This window comes from Leptonychotes weddellii, chromosome 2, assembly GCF_054177405.1.
Source record: "Leptonychotes weddellii isolate Sample4059 chromosome 2, ASM5417740v2, whole genome shotgun sequence".
Lineage (NCBI taxonomy): Eukaryota > Metazoa > Chordata > Mammalia > Carnivora > Phocidae > Leptonychotes > Leptonychotes weddellii.
The window spans coordinates 105,037,099-105,059,491 of record NC_138370.1 but is presented as its reverse complement, the minus strand read 5'-3'; the positions used below and the strand labels follow the sequence as shown (position 1 = coordinate 105,059,491).

Here is a 22,393-nt window from a genome sequence, read left to right as displayed (position 1 = left end):
TTGGGAACCTGAATAGTTCATAATGATCATCAAGTAGATCGACCCCTCTGCTCCATACAGGTATGGCTGGAGAACAGAATATGAATGTGGGAGGGGAGACCTAGGCAAGGTCCCTATGATGGAGCTTGGCTTTAATCCTATCCTAATTAAGAGCCAATTAAGTATTTAAAGCAGGGCAGTGTGACACAATCAGATTTGCCACTCAAGAAATCTCCCTGCAGCAGAATGGGGGGAATGCAGTGTTGGGGAAGGAAAGGGGGACTACGATATTGCACACGGGAAACAGTAACGACCTGAACCAAGGCAGGGACAGCTGTTGGAGAAAAGCAGCAAATCATACAAGCATACATCGGTTAAGACTTGCAGTAGCGCACGGTCCACGATTTTCACCTCCCTAGAAGCTACGAAGCAAGCCTACCACAGTTTCCTGGGTGCTGGCAGGAGACCTAGAACTCCTGGGTCAGAGACAAAGGATGGTTTATAACTCACAGCAGAGGCAGCGGCCACAGTATCTGCACTTGAGCACTTCCCACAGGACAGTGCAGAGAGGGCTCCCCCGGTGAACAGGACAAGAGAGGGCCCCTGAACTTAGGGAACCCAGGTTTTTTTTTTCCCATGGGCACTTAATTTCCAAGACTTTTCACTATACAAACATCCTGAAAAAGATAGCCCAGAACAAAGGGAGTCAGTGCCTCAGCTCACGAGACCTGCACAAGAAACGTGGGACCTCTATGGAGAACCGTTTCTCAACATACTCACTTTACTGAGGAGGAAACAAAGCCTCAAGCAGCTTAAAATGAGTCAGAGCAACAAAGCTAGAGAATAATAGAAGGGGGATTCAAATCCTTGCCTGATGATGCCAAGTCCCACGGCCTTCCACAATTTAAAACCCCTTCATAGAAAACAGTGACTTCTGCTAGGGGAAAGGCTTGAGGGAGGGACAGATAAGTGCTCTAGTCTTTCCTGGAGGTTGTCAGCTCACCTGGGTAGGGAATAAGGAACACATTTGGGGCTGGTGCCTCCACCTAGCTATAAGGGTACTAGAGTTCTCCTCGTGCGATAGGGTCCCCAAGCTCGAGTGGCAGAACAGAACCAGGCTGCGGCAGAAGGCAACAGCACTGTCTCTTTCTGCAGTGGGGAGAGTTCCACTCCCAAGTGTTTTTTTGATGAAACTGCATCCAGAACAGTGAAAAAAGTTTGTGTGTTAATACTTGGTTTTTATTTCCTAAAATTACTTGCAGAGTAATAATCTTCCACACAAAAAAGGATCTTTATTAATCTGTGCATTTAAACTAGCAAACTGTGTGTGTGTGTGTGTGTGTACACACACACATAATTTAAAGAAAGTAAAGTAACTATATTAAGAAACAGAAAAAAGTTGGTTGGCAGCCTCTTCATTTTGAATCCAGTGTAAGTGCAGACTATCACTTCACCAATGAGGTTAATTATTTTGAACATGAGTGATCAAGCTTACTCACATATTAACATAAGCAAACAAATGGTTTACTTGGTTTCAAGAGTCCAGTTATGGAAGTTCAGCAACTGCAGCTCTTCTGGTCTCCCTGGGCCCAATGAGGACCAGTTGGAGGGTGGACCCTGGTCTGAGGTATTTTAGCCCAGTCCACAAGATCCCAAGGCGCCCTGTCAGACTGAGGAACCCTCTTCCTTGGCAGGGAGCTCCCAACTCCCCAGGAGAAGCCCCCATGCCCTGCACTCCCGACATCATCACCAACCAGATTCTTCAAGGACTGAAAGGCACAGGTGGTACTTATCACACTAAGCAGAAATGTCTGAACCCATTTAACTTAAAAGGATCACCCACTTTATATGCCACTCAGTTAAACCTTTAGATGACTGCCCAATGCACACAAAACTCTACATTGCACAACTCTGGGGAACACCATGCACATCCCAGGGAGCTGTGCAGTGCACAACCTGTGTAGCTATACATGGCAGTCGTCGGGGAAGGGGGGAGGGTCATTTCCACAGATATCTCCCCATTAAAATCCACTTCCTGATCCATGCATTTTTTACTTAATCCACGAATCCTTACATTTCGGCAGTCATCGTGGATCTCACTTTGATGGCTGCAGTTAATAATTTTCACATATCATTAAACGAATGAAAATACTTAGGATTTGGTTGATTAAATGCCAGTAAGATTCACACTGGAGGGGCACCTGGATGGCTCAGTTGTTAAGCATCTGCCTTTGGCTCAGGTCATGATCCCGGGGTCCTAGGATCGAGTCCCGCATCGGGCTCCCTGCTCGGGGCGGGAGGCCTGCTTCTCCCTCTCCCACTCCCCCTGCTTGGGTTCCCTCTCTCGCTGTGTCACTCTCTCAGATAAATAAAATCTTAAAAAGAAAAAAAAAAATTCACACTGGAAACAACAGGAGAGGGGTTTCAATATCTTATCTCCTCTTTGAGCCCTGAAAGTCCTTTCCCCATGTAGAATCTTAATATCAGGCCTAATTACCAAATAGACATATTATTCTTTCCATGGGGGAAAGAGCAAATATATATTGCAGATAACAAGTAAATATACTCTTACAGATATTTTACGAAGAAAAAAACATTGTTCTAAACATATATTCATTACTTACCTTTCATCAGCTGCATGACTGCTAATTATAAACACTCTCTATAAATTGTCTAAACCAGCATAGAGGTGATCTCGGGGTTACTTTCCAATAGGTTGGTTAACTGCTCAAAAAACAATTCATTCAGCAAATATCACAAGCAAACAGAAATTTTCTTCCCCAGTCCAATTCAGCAGAGCCAGGACGTTTCTGAGATGAGCTCTGCCTGCACCTTCTTCGCTCTGGCCCGCGGCCTTGACCTGGACTTCCCCATGTGTCTCTCTCTTCTTTCAGGACCGGATGTCCTAGGCTCCTGAGGTTGTGTGCTCTCCTCCCCCCACCCCAATACTCCTGGGTTATGCTGCTCTGTACTCTCAAGATCAACTTCTTGCCTATGTCGGTTTTACTTCTTACCTGACTCAGGATACAATTCTTGGCACAGATTCCTCGGTCTCCCTTGGTTCCCTGGAGACACACAGGCCAGTGGCATAGATATGAAGTACGCAAGAAGCCCTCGCCAGGTCTCAGGAGAAGCTCTGAGGAACCACGCACCACCACCTTCCTAGCCACACTATTTGTAGGTGAGGCCCGAGTGATTAGTTTCTAAAGGGGACACAGCTGAATATATTTAACTGGATAAGTATTCAACTACTGCACAATACACCTGTGTCTGGCCTTATTTGCTTTTACCCTACTCAGAAGGAAATAAATTAACCAGCTGTCTCTTGGAAGCAGGCAGAACACATGAGACACCTGGGTCAGAGACAAAGGACTGTCACAGCACAGCAGAGAGCATGAGCATCAGGTTTGTCCCCGTTCTCCTCACCGCCAAGTCCAAGGTGGGGGGTGATGAGGGGCCCAGATGGAAGCTGCACGTGCTGCCGTCAGTCTGCGTCACAGCTGAGGAACCTGTGCTTTAGGGAACCTGCTGCTTTATAACAAGCAGTAAGTGAGACTGCTCTTTGTTCCACAGAGAGACGTTACCTCATCCTTCAAGACTGCTCGCTGCAAACACCACTCGAAGAAATGGCCCAGATAAAGAGCATTCTTGGCACACCCACCCAGCAAGACGTGTAGAAGCATGAGAAACGTGTGGAAGAGCGTCTCCCAACAACCTGGGTATGTCCCTAACTGTAGATGATGGTGTCTATGGGGCTCATGGTCCCAGAGTCTCCACAGCAACCCCCGCTACACTCATGGCATGGATTACAAAAGCAGCAGCATAGGCCCCTCACTGGAAAGGAACTTTGAGCCTCCCCCCCAATTTAATGGCTTAGTCCAATAGCACAATCTGGGAAGCACCCCCAAGCACACAGACAGTGGCCCAACATCACCTTTGCCTCTCTTCCTGCTTTCTTTCACCTCTTCCACCTTTGGAAACATATCTATGTTTAAAAATGCACAAGAAATACATAATGGACAGAACAGAAGCTGGTCTCAATCTGGGCAAAACTTTAATTCTAGAAATCTTCATCCCTACAGTTGAAGAAAAATCCCTTATGATGTTCAGAAAATGAAAAACAGTGAGACGAAATTCCATTTGGCAAATGTTCACACTCTGAAAAGCACTAACTTTGGGAAGGAAGGCAACTTTCTTCTTGCCAGACTTAGACTTTTTACATCCCATACAGTGAAAAACGCAGTTTAAAAAACCAAATTCCTTAAGGTCCAACCGCCCATAAACACCATTTGTAACAAATATTTGTAAGTACGCCAATATAAATTCAATTAAAAATTTATAATTGCCATCAGAATAAGTTATATAATAAACAGGTTCATAAACACATCTACTTGTACATAACAAATCTTTACAGAGGGCCCAGATAGAGGCTTATCTTGTTCCTAATGAAAATTACTTTAGATTTTTTCAATTAATAATTACTGGATAGCTACATTAGATATTTTTCTAGGCATAAAAAATGTTATGCCTATAACATCTATACATGTTCTTTTATTGGAACTGTAATGTTCTACACATACTACCAAAAAAAAAAAAAAAAAACAGGTCTGTGGCCTCAAAATGACCCTCTAGGCAGGACATGACAAATGCTATGCTGGCTTTTGTGATATAGAAACAGAGGGCTGATCAGGTCATGCCAGGAGTAGGCATGCTGGACAGCTGCAGCTAAACAGGAAAGGAAATTAGGGTCCAGGAGAGATGGGAATGGAGCAGCTGTCCTTGCTAGAAACCCTCAGAGAGATCCAGTTGCCAAAGGAAAGCATGGAGGTACAATCTCCCCCAGTGGGTGAAGGACAAAAGCAAACTAAGAAAACCTTGCCATGAGTGAGAAGTTCTATTGCACGGAGTGCACTTCCCTAACAGGAGAAGTTGAGGCTCCTGGACACACCAACACCTCTCCCAGGGGATAATGAACCAAAAGCCTGCACCTGTCCTGAGTTGTCCTCCATTCCCCACTTGATGACAAAGCCAGCGTTCACTGAGTGCTCGCCCCTCTCAGGGGTGCCTGCATCATCTCAGTGAACCTTTACAATTTTTTTTTTTTTTGTCCAAAAGGAACAGTTCAGAGTGATGGAGTCAACGTTCACAGTCACCCAGCTCGTAAGTGTCAAGGCCAGTATTTGAACCCACTCGGTCTCTTCACCACCACCTGACAAGGCAGTATTCTCTGCCTAGCATGGGGGTGGGGGAGAAAAAAGTTAAATTATAGAAATAAAGAATTAATTTCCCGCTTTTTAGATCATGTGGGACTATCTGGAGCTAATCATGGAAAACAAAATAAATTCCATGGGTATCTGCATTCCGTATGACAAAAAACCCAAATAGGACCTATATGAATTCATAGATTAAGGTACTCACCACAGAACCTTCGAACACCTAAGAGCTTATTTAAATGAAAAATGAATATTAGAGATGACAAAGAATTTCAAATAATACCTATACCATCAAGCTTAATCTATTCAATATGCAACTTCATGTGCAAATTAACTGAAAGGCTTTGTGTTTCTGCTCACTTAAAAGCCACATATGGAATCCATATGAAGCCAACTTTTTGAGCCTGCTCATTCCAAAGCATAAGAGTAATACATAATAAATAACCTGAATACTTACTTAACATAAACAAGGTTGATATTAATCAGAATGCGCCAAAACGGTTTAGAAGAACCAAACGGAGTCAAAGCACTAGCACTTGGAAAAGGGCAGCTCTGCGTGCGCACAGCCTACGGATAGCACAAGCCAACGTGGACTTCGTCCTAGGTGAATTCATAAATTCAAAACCGATGCCTTCCCCACCATCCTCAGCAAGGCGCAAAATCCGCAAGGACTCTCCTTGTCCCCTCTGCACACACTCTCCCAGCAACTCGGCGGAGGCTGGCCGAGCCCACCGAGAGACGCTAGGCTCCGGGGACCACAGCTGTTGCCTGTTTTATAACCTAGGGGCTCTGCTGAAAATCTTGGCTGGGGAAGGGAAAAAAAAAAGGATTCTATTAGGAGGGGGAAAAAGGTGGGGGAAGGAGGTAAAAACTAGAGGCCTAAATGAGTTTTAAGGTCCCTCACAACATAGATGTGCTAAGATGATATAATTAGGACTGCAAAAGACCAATGAAGGTATACTTCCAGTATCTGGGTGCTAAAACACCCACCAAAGGACACTGAATTAATATTTACACAGCCCTTCCTGCTGAAAATAATTCCAACTTTGTTTTGTCATCAGCAGGTTAACCTTTTTAAGGAGTGAGAAAGATTCATTCACCTTCACTGAAAGCAAAAAGCCCTATCTTCTCAATTCTGAAATTAAATTCACAGAGAGAAGGGGGGCAAGGCAGGGGATATTCAATCGAAAGCTCACAATTAAAAAACTGCATTTTGAAAGTTTCTTTGCAATAATTCATGATCTGCTGGTGCCTCCAATGAAGATGTAGTAATTTCATAGTTCAAAGAGTTCATATTCTAGTCTTCACCTAAGAACCAAAAATATAATCACAACCTTCTTTTCTTTTTATGTCATAGAGACTTAAAACTGATCTCTGGTTTTTATTTTTCACTTAAAAAATTTTCATTTAGTTTGCATATTTATGCTATTCCATCATAAAAGAAACTTTAGTCTTTTACCGTAAATAAAATTGGAAGTCATTTGGTCATGTAAGTAGCTTTTCTTTTTCCAAAGAAAGCATATACCTACTTACAAAAAGAAAATCCAAGGATATAGATCAATATTTATTATTCATGAAGGATATATATTGGTAATATTCATATTCATGAAGGATATATATTGATGTATATTGCTATACACTGATATTTTAAAAATCCAAGTATATCAATATTTAAATGGAATACATGTATTTCACAAAATATAAAATATTTCTATGCTCTTTTCAGTGACACCCATCCTTTCATTTTTGAAATACTGATCTGTATCTTAAAGAGTAAAACACGATTTTCAAACTTCTATGCAGTTGTTTCAAATCCTCACTGGAGAGCAACTTTAAAACTCTCAAAGCATACAGTAAGAACATTAGGGATTATTAAATCTTGCAGACTCAGGAAAAAAATGAAAATGCCACATATAATTATATCATCTAGGAATCTCTTCATTCAATTTATTCTTTCCCAAACCATTAGACAAATCTAAAAGAACTGGTACCAAATAAACACTATTTTCCCTAGGATTCCAGTTATGAGATCAAAAAAAAAAAAAAAAGTACTAGGTAGCATTTCTCACATGACTGCCATGTGGGCAGTTGCTGCACATCTTCGGAGAAGCAGGGCACCAACAATAAAACTGCTGCCCAGAAAGTTTTCAGCTATATTTTTCTGTCTACATAAAGGTCATGTTGAAAAACATTTAAAGCTAAGAGCCTGGTTTTCGGGGGTTTTGTTTCCTCGGTTATTTAACATTGTAACTCTTTCATTTAAAAGTACAGGGTTTCTCAAATGCCTAAAGCAGATCTATTGATTTTTTTTTTTTTTTGGTTCTGTGGAATTGATGTTTATTCACAAGATATTTGTACTGTATGTTGAAACACTTATTCTAAATGTTATCCTGAGGGGGCAAATGCAGGTAAAGTCAGAAGAAATGCTTAAAAGCTATTGATGGAAAAGCACATTTTTTTTCTTTACAAAGTAACTGAGGTTTGCTAAATTCAAATCCTTGTGAGTACAGCTGAACCTCTAAAATGTTTTTTGTTTGTTTGTTTTGGGGTGTTTGTTCACTGCTCTCAGAGTATTTGACTAAGAGTCTCCATTTTTAATATAATTGAACCAAAAGAAAGTATTACTGGGATCGTGGTGAATTTCTTTTCCTTCAAAAAATGTATATTAATGTCGCTGTATTGTTTTTACTGTAGAAAAGTATAAAGAAAGTGCCCTTTTCTTAAAAATGGACTCATTCCAAATTGAACATAATCAATAGTAACTTGAAGGAAGTCTGCCAAAGGTACCCACTGAGACAGATTTCCTCAGTTTTTAACGTAACTTCCTATTAGCCTGAGATCCAATTTCCCAACGCATTTGCCTTTTCCTACCTAAGATGTAACTACTCACTGGGCCCAGACTCAGCAATTTTCCAGAAATGGGGCGGGGCGGGGAGGGGGGCGGTTAGCTCTCTTTTTTCCCTGACAGGAAACAGAACCTGGAGTAAGCAAAACTTTCCACACATCTCCCCAACTGTTCTGCCTCTAGAGATTCATCCATCTCACTAATAGGTTTTAGCTTATAAATGCATGCCTTCCTTCGAATTACTTAAAAGCAGTGCTCCCCAAAGTGAGATTCCCTGGTGACCTGGGGTGCCAGAGGAGACAATTTTAGAATACCGCATTAAATCATCTTGAATCTGAAAGTCATTTACTTTTCAACTCTCTTTTAATCCTCTGGTCTAGTCAAGGACAAAGTCTCCATTTGATGCCAGGATGTCGAGCACTTTGCACACTTGTTAACCTCCCCAGTAACAAAGGAAACTAAGCTTCTGACTCAGGCCTGCCAGCAGGCACCAATCACTACCCAGAAGTTAATAAGCCATATTATTGTCATTGTATGTATTTGAATAGTGATATTTTTCAAGTATTTTTTTAATAAGTGTATTTAAGGTTTAAAAATGGAAACAACTTAAGAGAAAAGAATCGGTTTACAATGGTCTAGATCCTTGCAGCTCAAAATGAGATCAGTGGACCAGCCACAGTGGCCTCACCTGTGAGCTTGTTCAAGTGCCAGATCCTTGGCCTCTCTCATGCCTACTGAATCAGAATCTGCATGCATGCATTCATTAATTCACTCATGAGAGAGAGAGAAAGCACGTCTGTGCCAGTGAGCCCGGGGAGAGGCAGAGGTGGAGGGAGAGGGACAAGCATACTCAGGGCTGAGCCCCGAGCCAGATGCAGGGCGCAGGGGCTCCATCTCGGGACCCTGAGATCATGACCTGAGCCACACCAAGAGTCAGAGGCTTAACCGACTGAGCCACCCCAGGTGCCCCCCGTATCTGCATTTTAAACAAGATTCCCCATGTGACTTGTACGCACATTAAAATTTGAGAAACTCTAAGGTGACACAAGAGTTTGTCCAAAACCACGCAGGCAGCTTGCAAATGACTGAACTTCAGGGTTCGCTGTTTAGATTACCAGGTGGTCATCCTCCAGGCCTCACAGAAACTGGCTAGCCCAGGTCAGAAGGACAAAGAGGATAACTTCAGTGATTGCCAATGGGAAGTCACAGATCATCCATAGATTGTGAGGTCAATGAGAGAATCTAAATCAATAGTGTTGAGCATGTTGTAGGTAGGCTAAAATTACCTTAAATGTGCTCCTCTGACATCCTGTCATGCTGAACAGATCATTCTTCTCTACCAGTGAAAACTACAGTAAAAATTCTACTCACCCTCCCTTTCATCCCTCCTCCTCCCCCTTCCAGGGCTGGGGGATTTCTGCACACCTTCCGCATAAGAATGAGTGACAAGGCTCCTTGCACCTACTAAATTAGCATGCCCTGGCCTTTTCTCCCAGAGTTGAGCCCAATTAGAGAGAAGATTATGCTCAAAAATTAGGACAGCCTGGGTCTTCTGTGTCCAGTGAAACCACCGGAGGCAAAAGAACACAGCTCCCGGCGCCTCCCATCACTGCTGCCCCAGAGAAGAAGCCACGGGTCACCCGTTCACCAGGATGGGTGGCCTATTTATTTAATCAATGACCAGATAGTTGAGGCCAAAATTCTACTTCTGCATCAATTCTAAGGACACCTCCACAATCTACAGAATTTGTCTGAAATACAGAGTAAAACAATGACCAAAATATGCCAGACTTCTGATACCATAAGTGCAAAAAATAGTTACAGCCATCTAGATATTTTCACAATATCCAGATTCAACAGATGTTAATAAAACGTTTTGATTTCTGCCAGGTGTTAGGCCTAACACCAGAGCTCAACATCAGAAACTCAACTTCCTGGCACAAAACACTAAGACGAGACCGTACGGTTTTGCCAAGAAAATGAAAAGGGAATCTAAATGGGTAAAGAAAAAGGAGAAAATTAACAACAAACAATAGATGCAAATTCATGGTCTGGTATCCATGATAAGAATTACATGCCATTCATTACAATGAAAAGAACACTGTGAATATTGTTAGATCTTTTTTCCCTTTAGTTATTTTGAGAATGCGCTTATGTAGGCAGAACATTACAGAGAACAAAAAATATATATTACCGTGTAAGATTACTTTAATGGTTCCGAAAGAAGTTAAGAAAAAAAACAACCAAAAAAAAAAAATTATGGGTGTTGAGGAAAATAGAGGAATAATTGCTAATACCTATGGAGTATTCCAAGCAGTTCATACATCTTAACTCCTCTAATCCTCATGACTCCAAGAGAGATGTTATACTACTATTAACAGCATTAATTAATACTACGACTAAGAATGCCATTTTGCAGATGAGGAGGACACTGAACTGCAAGGTCATTAAAATAACCTAAGGTCACAAGCCTGGGAAGAGAGCTGGCTAAAAATCAGACACACTTGGAAGTCCAAGGTCCTTAACACCAGACTCTTCCGCCTACTTCGCACCAGAGCACTACAATGCCCACGTCAGGATGCACCTTCATCATCACTCTCTAATACGACACATATAAAGACTTTTTCTAAATTCTAAATTTCTAAATTAACTGATGGAGTCTTCATCAGAGGGCTGGGCCATTTTCACAGGACTGACTATACCTCAAAACAGGAGAACGAACTTGCGGCATTAAATGCTTCAACAGTGATTAGATAGAGAACTACTTACTTGGCAGAATTACGTTTTAAGGCTGCTTGGGGGGGAATATTAACAGCTGGGGGAAATTTTTGTTGGAAGCAAAACATTATACTTTGAGAAATGCTTAAGTCAAGTATTCCCCTTTTATTAGGACTACTTAATGAAGTACAAAGCATTAAAATAGCTGGCCTGAATATTTATTAGAGCACCAGCTGTTCCCTCCAGATTTTTAGCAATTCAAGACTTAGTGCCAAGTATAACTTAGAAAAATATTTTCAACAAGTAAAAAGAGCCCTATCTCTTATAATAGTTATCTAAATAGTAAATAGTAGCTGGAAAAGGTATAGAACATCACTTTGCCTTTTCAGTGAGGGGAGCCAAAGTGTTTTGCCATCCACTTCCAAATACTACTTTGTTATTGAGGTTGCTGAATACATTACTTAAAAATTATACCTTGCAGGGCGCCTGGGTGGTGCAGTTGGTTATGCGTCCGATTCTTGGTTTTGGCTCAGGTGGTGATCTCAGAGTCCTGGGATGGAGCCCCACACTGGGCTCCACGCTCAGCATGGAGTCTGCTTGAGATTCTCTCTCTCTCTCCCCCCATCTCCCTTTGCCCCTCCCACTTGTGCTGTCTCTCTCTCTAAAATAAATAAATAAATCTTTTTAAAAAATTATACCTTGCTAATCAGAGTTTGCACGCCAATCTGGGTCCTTTATTTATTTATTTTATTTTACTTTTTAGGAGTGGTGTGATAAACTATGTCCCAGTAAAACATTTCAGAGAAATAATTTAGAATTCATTTCCAAACTTTAGTTCCTTCAAAAGACTTCCACTTTAGGAGCCCAGTCATAATCAAATACGTAATTTTTTAAAGGGGGGAGGGAAAAAGAAGTCAAGAAAATAATGGACAATTCATTATGCACACTCTGAATATTCTACATTCAACCTTTTCTTTCTAGAGTAAACTGACAAATACCAGGTTTGGGTATCCTGTGTTGCTGTACTGTGAGCTTTCTGGGATAGTGCTGCACATTTGGATATGGGAGAAGAAATCTCCCTGCCGCAGTGTGACAGAACTCAAGTCAACGCACCTGCCACAGAGATAGAGGAGGCAGCTCCCCTTTCCCCCACCCCCAAATGAGGGCACTCAGGACCGGGGACACAGGAGAAAGCCCCAGGAAAGGGAGGCTGGCCAGGGAGGCTGATTTCTGAAGGGGAGGACAGGTCACTATCTGGCATCTGTGGTTAGACCCAATCCCCTGCCCTGAAGTGGGCAGGACAGCAAGGGCAAAAGAACAGAATGTCTACTCCCCCATTGTTCCTGTTGAGTAAATAACTAGCTTCTCTCCCTATACAATGCTAAATTTTAGCATACTAATTGTAGCACAAGAGGTTCTGTTAGGCAGAGATTTTCTCATTTTGTTTTTAGGACTTTCAGATTTAAAAATAAACTGGCATTTTTGGATTAATAAAAAATTCCATGAAGGATAAAATAGGCCACATTATATTTTTCCCATCAGCAACGAACACTAGCTTCATGTGCTGGTGAAATCGGTCACTCTTTGGTCATAGCTCTACATTACCCACTCCCAGCTCCCCCAAGTGTCCCCTCCAGACAACAACGGGTAGAGATGCCACATCTTGCCAAGAACAACAAACCAGAGCTTCTCAAAGTCAGCTGAGCATCAGAATCACCTGCAGGGATTTAAAAACACAAAACAAAACAAAAGCAAAAAACAAAACAACAACAAAAAACACACACACACACTATACCAGGGCCCCATCCAGGACCTACTGAATCAGATACCCTGGTGGGAAGACTAAAATTTCCTAACAACTTACAAATTATGCTGCTACATCTATAAAGGAGTGAAATATCAATGAATCTTAAAGAAGTCACTCTAGTTAGTGAGAGGGACTTCCTGGGCATGAAGAGATTCACATAAAGGAGAAGGACCCATAACAGGAATAATTTTGTTAAAATATGCCTTGACCATCAAGATTCAAAAACACCTGAAGGCTAGAACAGTGGTTTTCAATAGTTTGTTTGAGCAGCGGACCCCTTTTTTCAAGCCAAATCCTTCATGATATCCTAAACCTAACGGCTGAGTCCTCAGGAGGGATGAGAGGTCACAGATCCTCCCAGTCAGGCCCCGGGCACACCTCAAGGAAGCCTGGGGCTGCTGGTAGCCCAATTTAAAAACCACTGGGCCAGAATAAGACATGTAAATGGGATAAATAAAGAGTACTAAATCTAAATTCAAATAATTAACTGGAGGGTTAGGGCTTCTGATTTGCACTTAGCCTAGGGAGATGGGTTTAACAGAAGTTCACCTAAAAAGAAGTGAAGGTTTCATTTCACTAGAAATTCACTTTGAGCCAGCAATGTTCTCTGGCTGCCTGGAGAAGCCTGTGCAGTTTCGCTTAGGTTAATAACTGCTATTTGTATTGAGAGATTTACCTTTTACAAAGCACATGCGTGCTCTCATTTAATACTGGATAACAACTCTGTGAGATGTTGGAATTATTTCCCCATACTTTAGATAAGCAGCTGAAGAAATAATCTGTGAGAGTAACCTACTCAAAGACAAATCCAGGCAGTAGCAGAGTCTTCTACCTCTAGGTTCAGCATGGCCTAGAGACTTAAGAGGAAGTTCAAGGGTAACAGCCCACTGCTCTCTGGATGGGTGGAAGGGTGTGTGAAGAATGTGTTCCGTTCTGGTTGCTACATTAATGGAAGTGGGTACAAATGGGACCACAGGCAGAGTATCACGACCAGGGCAAAGAACAACCTGGAAATCATACATGAAGAATACATGAAGGAACTAAGAGCTCTTAAAGATGAAAAACAGAAGGTTTAGGAATGACATAATACCCTTTTTTAAATAATGAAGGGCTACAGAGAGGGGAGATAAGTCTTGTTTTGTTACCTAAGGCCTTCTTCTCCTTCCTGAAAAATTCTATCCTAAAGCCATTAGTAGGGACCAAGCAAGGTAGGCCTTTGTGCAAGGACAGGTATGGGAAGGGATGTGGAAGCCCAGAGCAGGGTATCAGAGCCCGATCAGAGTGAGAAGGGTGTTTGTATTGGGGTGCGGGGTTATGACATTCGTGTTGCAACATCAGCAGGTAAGGACAGCAACCATGTGAGGGACAGGAGCAGCTGTGGAAGACTGGCTACATATGAGGAGAATTTATCAAATAAGTAAACTGTTAAGAATAATGGGAGCCAGGAATCTCACTGTCAAAGAAGGTATTTATAAATATAGAAAAGGAAAAAACCTAGAATAAACCCTGTGGTATCAAAGATGGATTTGAGGCATCACTGAACTCATGGTCTCAAAATATAAATAAATATAGAAATGCATATGTAATGTATGTATATGTGTGTATATATATATATATACACACACACAGATACATATTCCATATTTCTGTCCACTGAGAGTTCCCAGGGGTCGTGATACCCTCATAGCCATGGGCACACTTAGCAATCAGATCTTGGCTTCTAAATACCATTCGCCACTCAAAGGAACCAGGGCTCCTTGGAGAAATGGCTGATACAATAGATCACACCAGTAAATTACAAGATGAGCTTGGAACATCTTGTTCCACCAGAAAGCAAAGAAGTACTCAAAGAATGATGGGAGTTAATGGGCACAGGAGGCAGCATGAAAAGACCATCACTGACTGCCAGACCTGGGACCAACTACAACATCCAAGTAAGAAGAGCAACAGTTTAACTAAAACACACTGAGGGGATGAAAAAGAAAGGAGACAGTAAGTTCTTACTGATAATTAGATTGAAAATTTGATGAAGACTGGGCTATTTACATTGTTTCAGAGTAACCTGTCACACAATATGTACAAATTGCAAAAGGATAAAGAGTAACTTTATGGCGGAGCAGCTTGGCAAACAACACTTTAAACAAGTGACCATCATCAGTAATAGGACAAACAGAAATCAGTGCCATCTGATGGGATGCAATGAGACAAACATAGCACCATTTTTGTGATTTTCCTCCCAAAGATGCACAGCCTGAATCTATGAATGAGAAAATGGAAGACAAACCCAAATTGAGGAACATTATACAAAATGATTGGTTTATAATCTTCAAATGTCTCAGGATCCTGACCGAGAAAGGCTGAAGGAGATAACTAAATATAATGTGTGTTCTCTACTGGATTCTTTGCTTTATAAGACATGATTGGCACAACTGGGAAACTTGAAAGAGGTCTAAGGATTAGGCGATGGTAACGTATCAGTGGTAATTTCCTGGCTTTGATGGCTGTACGGTAGCTATCTAGGAGAATATCGTAGTTTCCAGGAGATATACACTGAAGTGTTAGCATGATAGCCATCATCCTGGCAACTTTTTCTCAAGTGATTCAGGATAAAAACAAATTATACCACATGCAATTTTTCTGTGTTTGAGATTGTTTCAAAATAAAAATTAAAAATCAACAACAGTAAATTAGGAGGATGGAAGTTACTGGGAAACAGATTACATCTACTTGGAGGACAAATGAAACGTGATCCAAAAACAGAGCCATGCTTAAATGGGTTGGCAGGACGTCACAGAGAAAATGTTTCACTGAATAGAAAGTTAGAGGAGAAGATGCCTAGGTACTTTCCAATGATTTCGTAATTCATTCATTCAACAAACACCTACTATGTTTCAGACAGTGTGCTAGACCCTGGGCTTATGAAAATGATGGAGAGATAGTCCCTACAGCTGAGGTTCTTATAATCGAGTGAAGTATAATGATTCAGAAGTTAGAAATGTAAGACAGTCATCAGTGTTACATATGGAAAGAACTATGTGTCTTCAATACTCCATTGTTTTTAATTGTCTTTAATAATCCAATTTTCATTTATGAATTCTCAATAGACCACACAAAGTTTATTATACGATCATATTCTTTAACATTTTCATCCTAACTCTTTGTGCTAGTGGGTGGTGTTAATTGAGGCATATGCAAAAACTTTATCACTTTTCAATTATGAACAGATGTAAGTGACTTACTTGATGTTTTATTTTAAAATTAAAAGCATCTTCTAAAATAAGTTTCAAAGGAGAAGCTAGGGCTATCCTTACTAGAGGAGACTTAATATTCCAAAAGTGAACCCTGACATGTTCTTCAACAGCTCAAAAGTAACCCCACATCTCTGTGCTCCAATTTTTTCATCTGTTACGAAGATGTCATAATATGCTTGTAAGACGCTTTGAGATGCTTAGAAGAAAGAGATCATAATTATAAAGCTTTGTTAAAATACAGGTTGCTGGGCGCCTGGGTGGCTCAGTTGGTTAAGCGACTGCCTTCGGCTCAGGTCATGATCCTGGAGTCCCGGGATCGAGTCCCACATCGGGCTCCCTGCTCGGCAGGGAGTCTGCTTCTCCCTCTGACCCTCCTCCCTCTCATGCTCTCTGTCTCTCATTCTCTCTGTCTCAAATAAATAAATAAAATCTTAAAAAATAAATTAATTAATTAAATAAAATAAAATACAGGTTGCTTTCACCTTTTGCCAGGGACTAACTATTATTGTGGACACATTAAGACAGAGTGATCCATCTAAATGAGCTCACCTTGGCAATTTGATGGTGGGTGGAACATCATTGGGTTTTCGAACTTTCCCCCTTGGCTTCATTTCAGTCTTCTGGCATATCATCAAATGTGAATACTTCAGTGTCTTCTCACTGACCCAAGTGTGAGCAGCCAGACCAAGCAAGTTCAGTATTCAGTTATTCTCCCCACTGAGGTCTCTATACCTTTCTTACACTTTTCCCATATGACACTTTCATAACCATATTTAGCTTTCTTCCTACCATCTCCCTGTAATTCAAAAGGCAATTTAGACTCCCATATGGTTGCCATCGAAGCTAACAGATGTCTAGCAAATTAAAACAAAAATTATGACTTATAAACTGCTGATGTATCGTCATTCCAGAACATCTTACAATTTATAGTGAATCATAAGATAAGGCTTCCTACTTGATGCCCCCCCCCCCAAGGTTCCCTAAATCTCTCTCCTCTCTGAATTTGAGCCCTGTGGAAACAAATTAGATACAACATTCTGCCATTCTGCAAGATAAACCTCCCCTTAAAGACACAATGTAATATTTGAAAGCACATCAAAGAGAAATTTGGCCTCAAGTATCCAAGGCTGTTCTAATCGTTGTACTGGGAGGAGAAGAGAAAAACGAGTTGGGTTTTCCCAAATCATTCTTGGTTTTCCCAAGTCATTCAAGGTTTCCAACGATCCATGGGGCTTTTTTCTAATAAGTGACAATTAAATTTACTGTATCCACTTGCCTCATCTCCTCGGCAGATCTTAAGGGTATTATCATTACCTGGCTAAAGTATTCTAGAAGTTCTATAATATAGGATGGAAGTAGTCTAGAGGCAATAACAACAATACTCACCATTTGTTAATTATTGAGACACTGTACTGAGTAATATGTTATCTCACTGAACCACTGAAACTACAATTCCATTAGATAATGTTATCCTTCCTTATAAACAAGAAATTATGGCTCAGTGCAGCAGAATGTATATTTCAAAGATGGCCACAACCCATAGTACCTTGACATTTGTCCATCAAAAGGTGGAATTTCTTTCTTCACCCCCCTCAAAACAGTAGGCTCTATGTGTGCTTTAATAAGTAAAACACATGGAAGTGACCCTGGGCCAGTTCTGGGTGTAGCCTTAACTGGTTGTTACCTTCTACCAGTCTCAGAGACAAGAAGAAGCCACATGTAGGTGGCTCCAACCAACAACCCTGGCTGAGCTCTAAGCAAGCATCAACTGCCAGTCATGTTGAGTATTCCATCTTGGGCATCCTACCCCCAGACAACTCCAGCTCCAGCCACATCTCACTGCAACTGTCCAAGAGACCCCAAGTGCAACTGCCCAGATAAGCCTGGTCAAATCTCATAACTGTGAGATATAATAAGAAAGTTTTGTTTTAAACCACTAAGTGTTAGGGTTGACTGTTATATAGTAACAGATCAACACCAGAATCAGATCACTTTACTGGCCTACAAACAGTTAAGAATTAGAACCAAAGTCCAAAAGAGTCCAGGGCAAAACATCTAGTAATGGTGGGTGATATGATGTGGGGGTTCAGGACCCAAAAGAAGTGACTTTAAAACAAAACTCCCTTTCTCCTCCCTCACCCACCTCAAAGCAGCCTAGGGGTTTTCCAAGAAATGTCCCAATATGGTAACAGCCTCAATAAAATCAATTCCCTTCTGGCTTGAGTTCTTCCAATATTAAATAGGGAAAATGAGATTTTCCCCACCACCACCCTGTGATAACTAATGAGAAAGGAATCTGTAGAAGATGTTGACTTTGTTACTCAGAATATCATTACAACTGTTATATAAAAGGATTCATATTTTACACACGAAACAGTAACTCTAATAATAAAACTATATTTAATGACTCACAGGACCACATTTGAGATTCACAGTGGGGACAGGGAAGAATGCATACTATACCAATAAGTGAACAAGCCAAGAAGAAATTAGGGAAAGGTGTGTGTGTGTTTTATGAAAGGATCTTTGAGGGAAAAAATGAAGAAAACTGATCTTCAGACAAGTCTCAGTAAAGAAAAAGTCTGTAATTTAACAAGTGTCCCAATATATGCTATTTTCATTATACATAGTGCCTATCTCTTGTATTTTTCTTCCCTAGCCTATTGGAACTCAACAGACATTTCCTCTGTCAGAACTAGAAAGAACCTTACAGCTCATCCAACTCCTTCATTTTAAAAGCTGAGAAACTGAGGCCCAGGGCAGTTAACTGACTAGCAACGAGTCAAACTACTCATTTGCTAGAGAACCAAACTCGCAGTGCTGGTGCTACCAGATGTTCAATTTCATTTTGCTAAAACTATACCTCCAAGGGTCCTCAGTGTATTTCAAATTTCTTCTAGCATCTCACAGTGTGACAATGAAAGATTAGGAAACCACACTCTCTGTTATCAATCTCTTCTTCATACCTGTGTAAGAGTAGCATTGAGTCTGCTGTTTCTGGCAAGAACTTGCAGGATGGTGACTCTGTACTGGGCAGAGACGTGCAACTTTATAGAAGCAGGCTGCCAAGTTACTGACCCCAGCTCTTCAGTCACTAACACCTTAGTCTGAATTACTTTAATAGAATGTTATCGTTACCTTCCTGCTGATCAGGACTAAAAACCATGGTACTGATAACCTGGGAGGTTTAAATATGGGGTAATTTTGAAGCATACAGCAGGACAGGAAAGGTATGGGGGGCATCAGGGTGGAAAGCATTAGGCATGGAAAGGAGGGAGAAGGCGCATAGAAAGCAGAGTAAGAGAAGGGCCTTGGAACGAAGGCTTCTACTTAACAATTCTGCCTGGGGCAGCTTGTTTAGTTCCACAGCCTAGGTCTCCTTTCAGGCTTCCCATAAAACTTCCCCCAAGAGATGAAGACCTTCAAAATCAGACGAGATGCAGCTCTATTCCAGAACTCTCTAGGCAAGCATTCCATAATTCTTTAACGCTCTCCACAATTCTAATGGTTTTGCCACAACCTAATCCACAGAAAATACTAAATTTTCCTCTGTACACTGTACAAAATTACACCAAATTGTCAGGGAAACAGGCCCAAATCCCTTTATTTCTTTTCCACCTCCTGCTATGAAAGTGCATAGAAAGCCCCTGGGTGCTTTTTGTTGCCTGGTAGCTGAAATGTGCAACTTTTGCAAGTGTTCAAGTAGAATCAAGAGGCCTGGACTCACCACCTCACCAAAGTCCAGTCCCAGTTCAGTAGTCCCCGACTCTCAAAGTCACAAAGTTTCAAGTTCCAATAAAATCAAAACACCTCACTCAGAAATGTGACTACCCATCACTTTTCAACATTTCCAGCAAAGGTGAAAAAAGAGAAGCAAAGAAAGAAAATAATTTCTTCTTCCTATAATTGTAGCAATGTTTGACTGCAGGGAGGGGGTGACCACGCACAGGAATCAGGTACAGTCCCTGGCAAAAAAAAACACAAAAAACAAAAAAAAACAAAAAGAACCCTGTCTGTGAATGACTAGATACAGTACTGATTCATGTTCTCTGCTCCCCCCCATTCTCTTTATGAGTTTTGAGGACAGATGACATGCTGAGACAGAAAGTAGTCTCCAAACCTTTCCATTTCCCTTTGCAAAACATGCAAACCAGCACAAGATACTTGAACAGAAAACGGGAAAAAATTAAAATAGCTTGATAAAATGTGTATAGGAAAAAACAAATGAAAAGCTATATTGATAACTATTCTCATAGATGTATAGGTTTGCAGGAAATGGCTAAAATTAAAGGAGAATCATAATAAACACACCCTGTGTTCCTGCTGCTGTGGATTATTACTGATCCCACTGTTGGATGATTGTTTATCTCATATATGAACCTACACTGAATAGCAACTTGGAGAACACCCCCCAGACAGCCACCATCTTTACTTTCCACGGGGGGGGGGGGGGTGGATGCCCATTAAGAAAGGAGATGGGATGGGATGGGGGGTAGGAATAACAGTCTTTGAACCAATGTTTTCCCCTTGCCCTAGTGAACTCTTTGTCTGGTTGCTGAACACGTTTGTGAGATCAAGGAAAAGAATCCAAACAAAACAAAAGAGTAGGCATCCCAGCCTAATTACAATAGGTGCCCAGCACATTGTGGTGCCAGCAAAGCCAGAGCGTGGTTTGAATCTTGCGTTGAAGAATTTGCTCTCTCCGTACCCCCAATAAAACATGTCTCACACATTCTCTTTGCATTGCTCCAAGGTTTCCCCAAAACGGCCCACTCTGTGTCACTCCTTAGAAAGGAGGATGTGAGGCACGAACACATTGAAACATGTTGATGGTGACTTGTTATTATCCTGACAATAATATATACATGAAAATAAAACCCTCCACCCCACACGCCCACTGGCCAGTCCATTATGCGAAAGGAGCGCCTTCCAGCTGAAGGGGAAGAGCTCGCAGGAAGCGTTATTTACGTGTACATTACAGAACCATATACCACCGCATCTGCATCCTACACAAAGCCCGAGATGGTGCAAGAAGATACACGCTGAGCATGGCACAGACCAGCCGCGGCAACACGGAGCCAAGCCCTCGTCCAATCAGATCCTTGTTAGAAGGTGGACCTCAGGGTCGGCTCTGCCCGATTAGCCTTCCCTATTATGACACCACGCTCTGCCCAACATCCATATCCCACCGGGAGCAAATCTAATTCGTGTGGTTGCTCATTTCTCAAACTGCCGAGCCCTTTTTTTCATCTGCATCCCTGCTATTCGTCCCTTAAAAAGCCACCCCAAGGCCTGGGTGCCCCCATTCCGGCTCGGTTTTTCTTTTAGCTCTTCCCACTCCTAGAAAGGATTAAATGTTTATCTCTCCAACGCGCAAGCTGGAAAGGCGGAAGGCAAATGCCTCTCCAAGCTCGGGCAAGCGCCCGAGGGGCTGCGAAAAGTAAAAGCAGCAAGCAACGTGGGGGGAAATCGTCGCGCATCGATCGGCCACAATAGTTGAAATACCAGAAGCGCTCCAACTTACCCAGAATATGACATTGAAGCCAAATATGAAATATTTGATGCAACAACTGACTTCAGGACCCTTGTAGTGCTTCCCGGACATCCTCTGGGTTCATGAAGACACTTGCCCCGGCAGCCCGAGTTTGGAGCCCCGGAGCACCGTTGCTCAGAGCAGCCCGGAGGGGAGCAGGGGATCGGGGACGCAGCTCCGGGCCGCGGCGCGGCGGCCGGGGCTGAGCCGCGCGGGCACCGACCGGTGGAGAGCGGCTCCCGCACCTCCAGCCCCCTGGCGCGTCGAGGCCGCCGGAGCCGGGGTGGCCGTGAGCGGGCGCAGAAGCCGCGCGCTGCAAGCCCCGAGCCTTGCCGAAGCTGGCCCCGAGCCCAAGGCGAGAGCCCTCGTCTGTCCGCCAGGCGATCTGTCCGTCCGTCGGTCTCTGAGCTTCGGGCAAACGCGGCCGCGGCAGATGCTGGTGAAGACGCTACTCGCTCGCCCTCCCGCCGGCTCGCGCGCGCCCTCCCACCCCTCGCTCCGCCCGCCGCTCGCTCCGCCCGCTCGGCGCGAGGCTCCTCCGCCCGCAGCTCCGCCCGCCGCCCGCCGCCCGCCGCCCGCCGCCCGAGCCCCGGCGAGGCGCGCGCGCGCACGGGCTCGGGCGCTCCCGGGCGGCCGCGGTACCACGTAGCCGCACCGCCTCCTCCTGCCACCGCTCTCCGCTCCTCCCGCTCCCTTTCTCCCCGCCCTTTCTCCGACCAGCCCGGAGCGCCGCCGACCCCCGAGCGCTGCAGCAGGGTAGGTGAGGAGGATGACAGGCGGAAGGGAAGAGGAAGACCGCCCGGGGAGCACGCGGATTGGGAGCAGCCGGCCGGAGTGACCGGGATTGATGAGCAGCGGGTCCCTCTCCACCACCCGCTGCGGTAGACAGCATCTGGAGGGACGCGGGGGAAAGGGTCGCTCCGGGGAGAGAGGGCTGGGTGAGTGCGGATCCCGCGAGTCCCCCGCCCGCGGACGAGCCCCCTTCCGGGTGCAACCGCGCTCACGCCCCCTCCACCACCACCGGATAGTGTTGCAAGAGAAGACGCG

The 22,393-nt window shown here is 43.1% G+C and overlaps 1 protein-coding gene across 6 annotated transcripts in view; it reads right to left on the bottom strand.

Annotated features, from left to right (window-relative positions):
• The window catches only part of TSPAN5 (tetraspanin 5), a 162,161-nt gene extending 140,327 nt beyond the window's left edge, over positions 1–21,834 (bottom strand). For 2 of the 6 annotated variants that reach the window (XM_081812110.1, XM_081812105.1), the window contains exon 1: positions 21,338–21,830. In XM_081812110.1, the coding sequence (XP_081668236.1) occupies positions 21,338–21,418 (81 nt within the window). In that variant the 5' untranslated portion in view covers positions 21,419–21,830. Of the gene's footprint in view, positions 1–21,337 lie in introns of all 6 variants that reach the window. The other 4 variants (XM_081812107.1, XM_081812109.1, XM_081812108.1 and 1 more) reach the window with 3 other exon arrangements.
• Between the last annotated feature and the right edge of the window lie 559 nt (positions 21,835–22,393).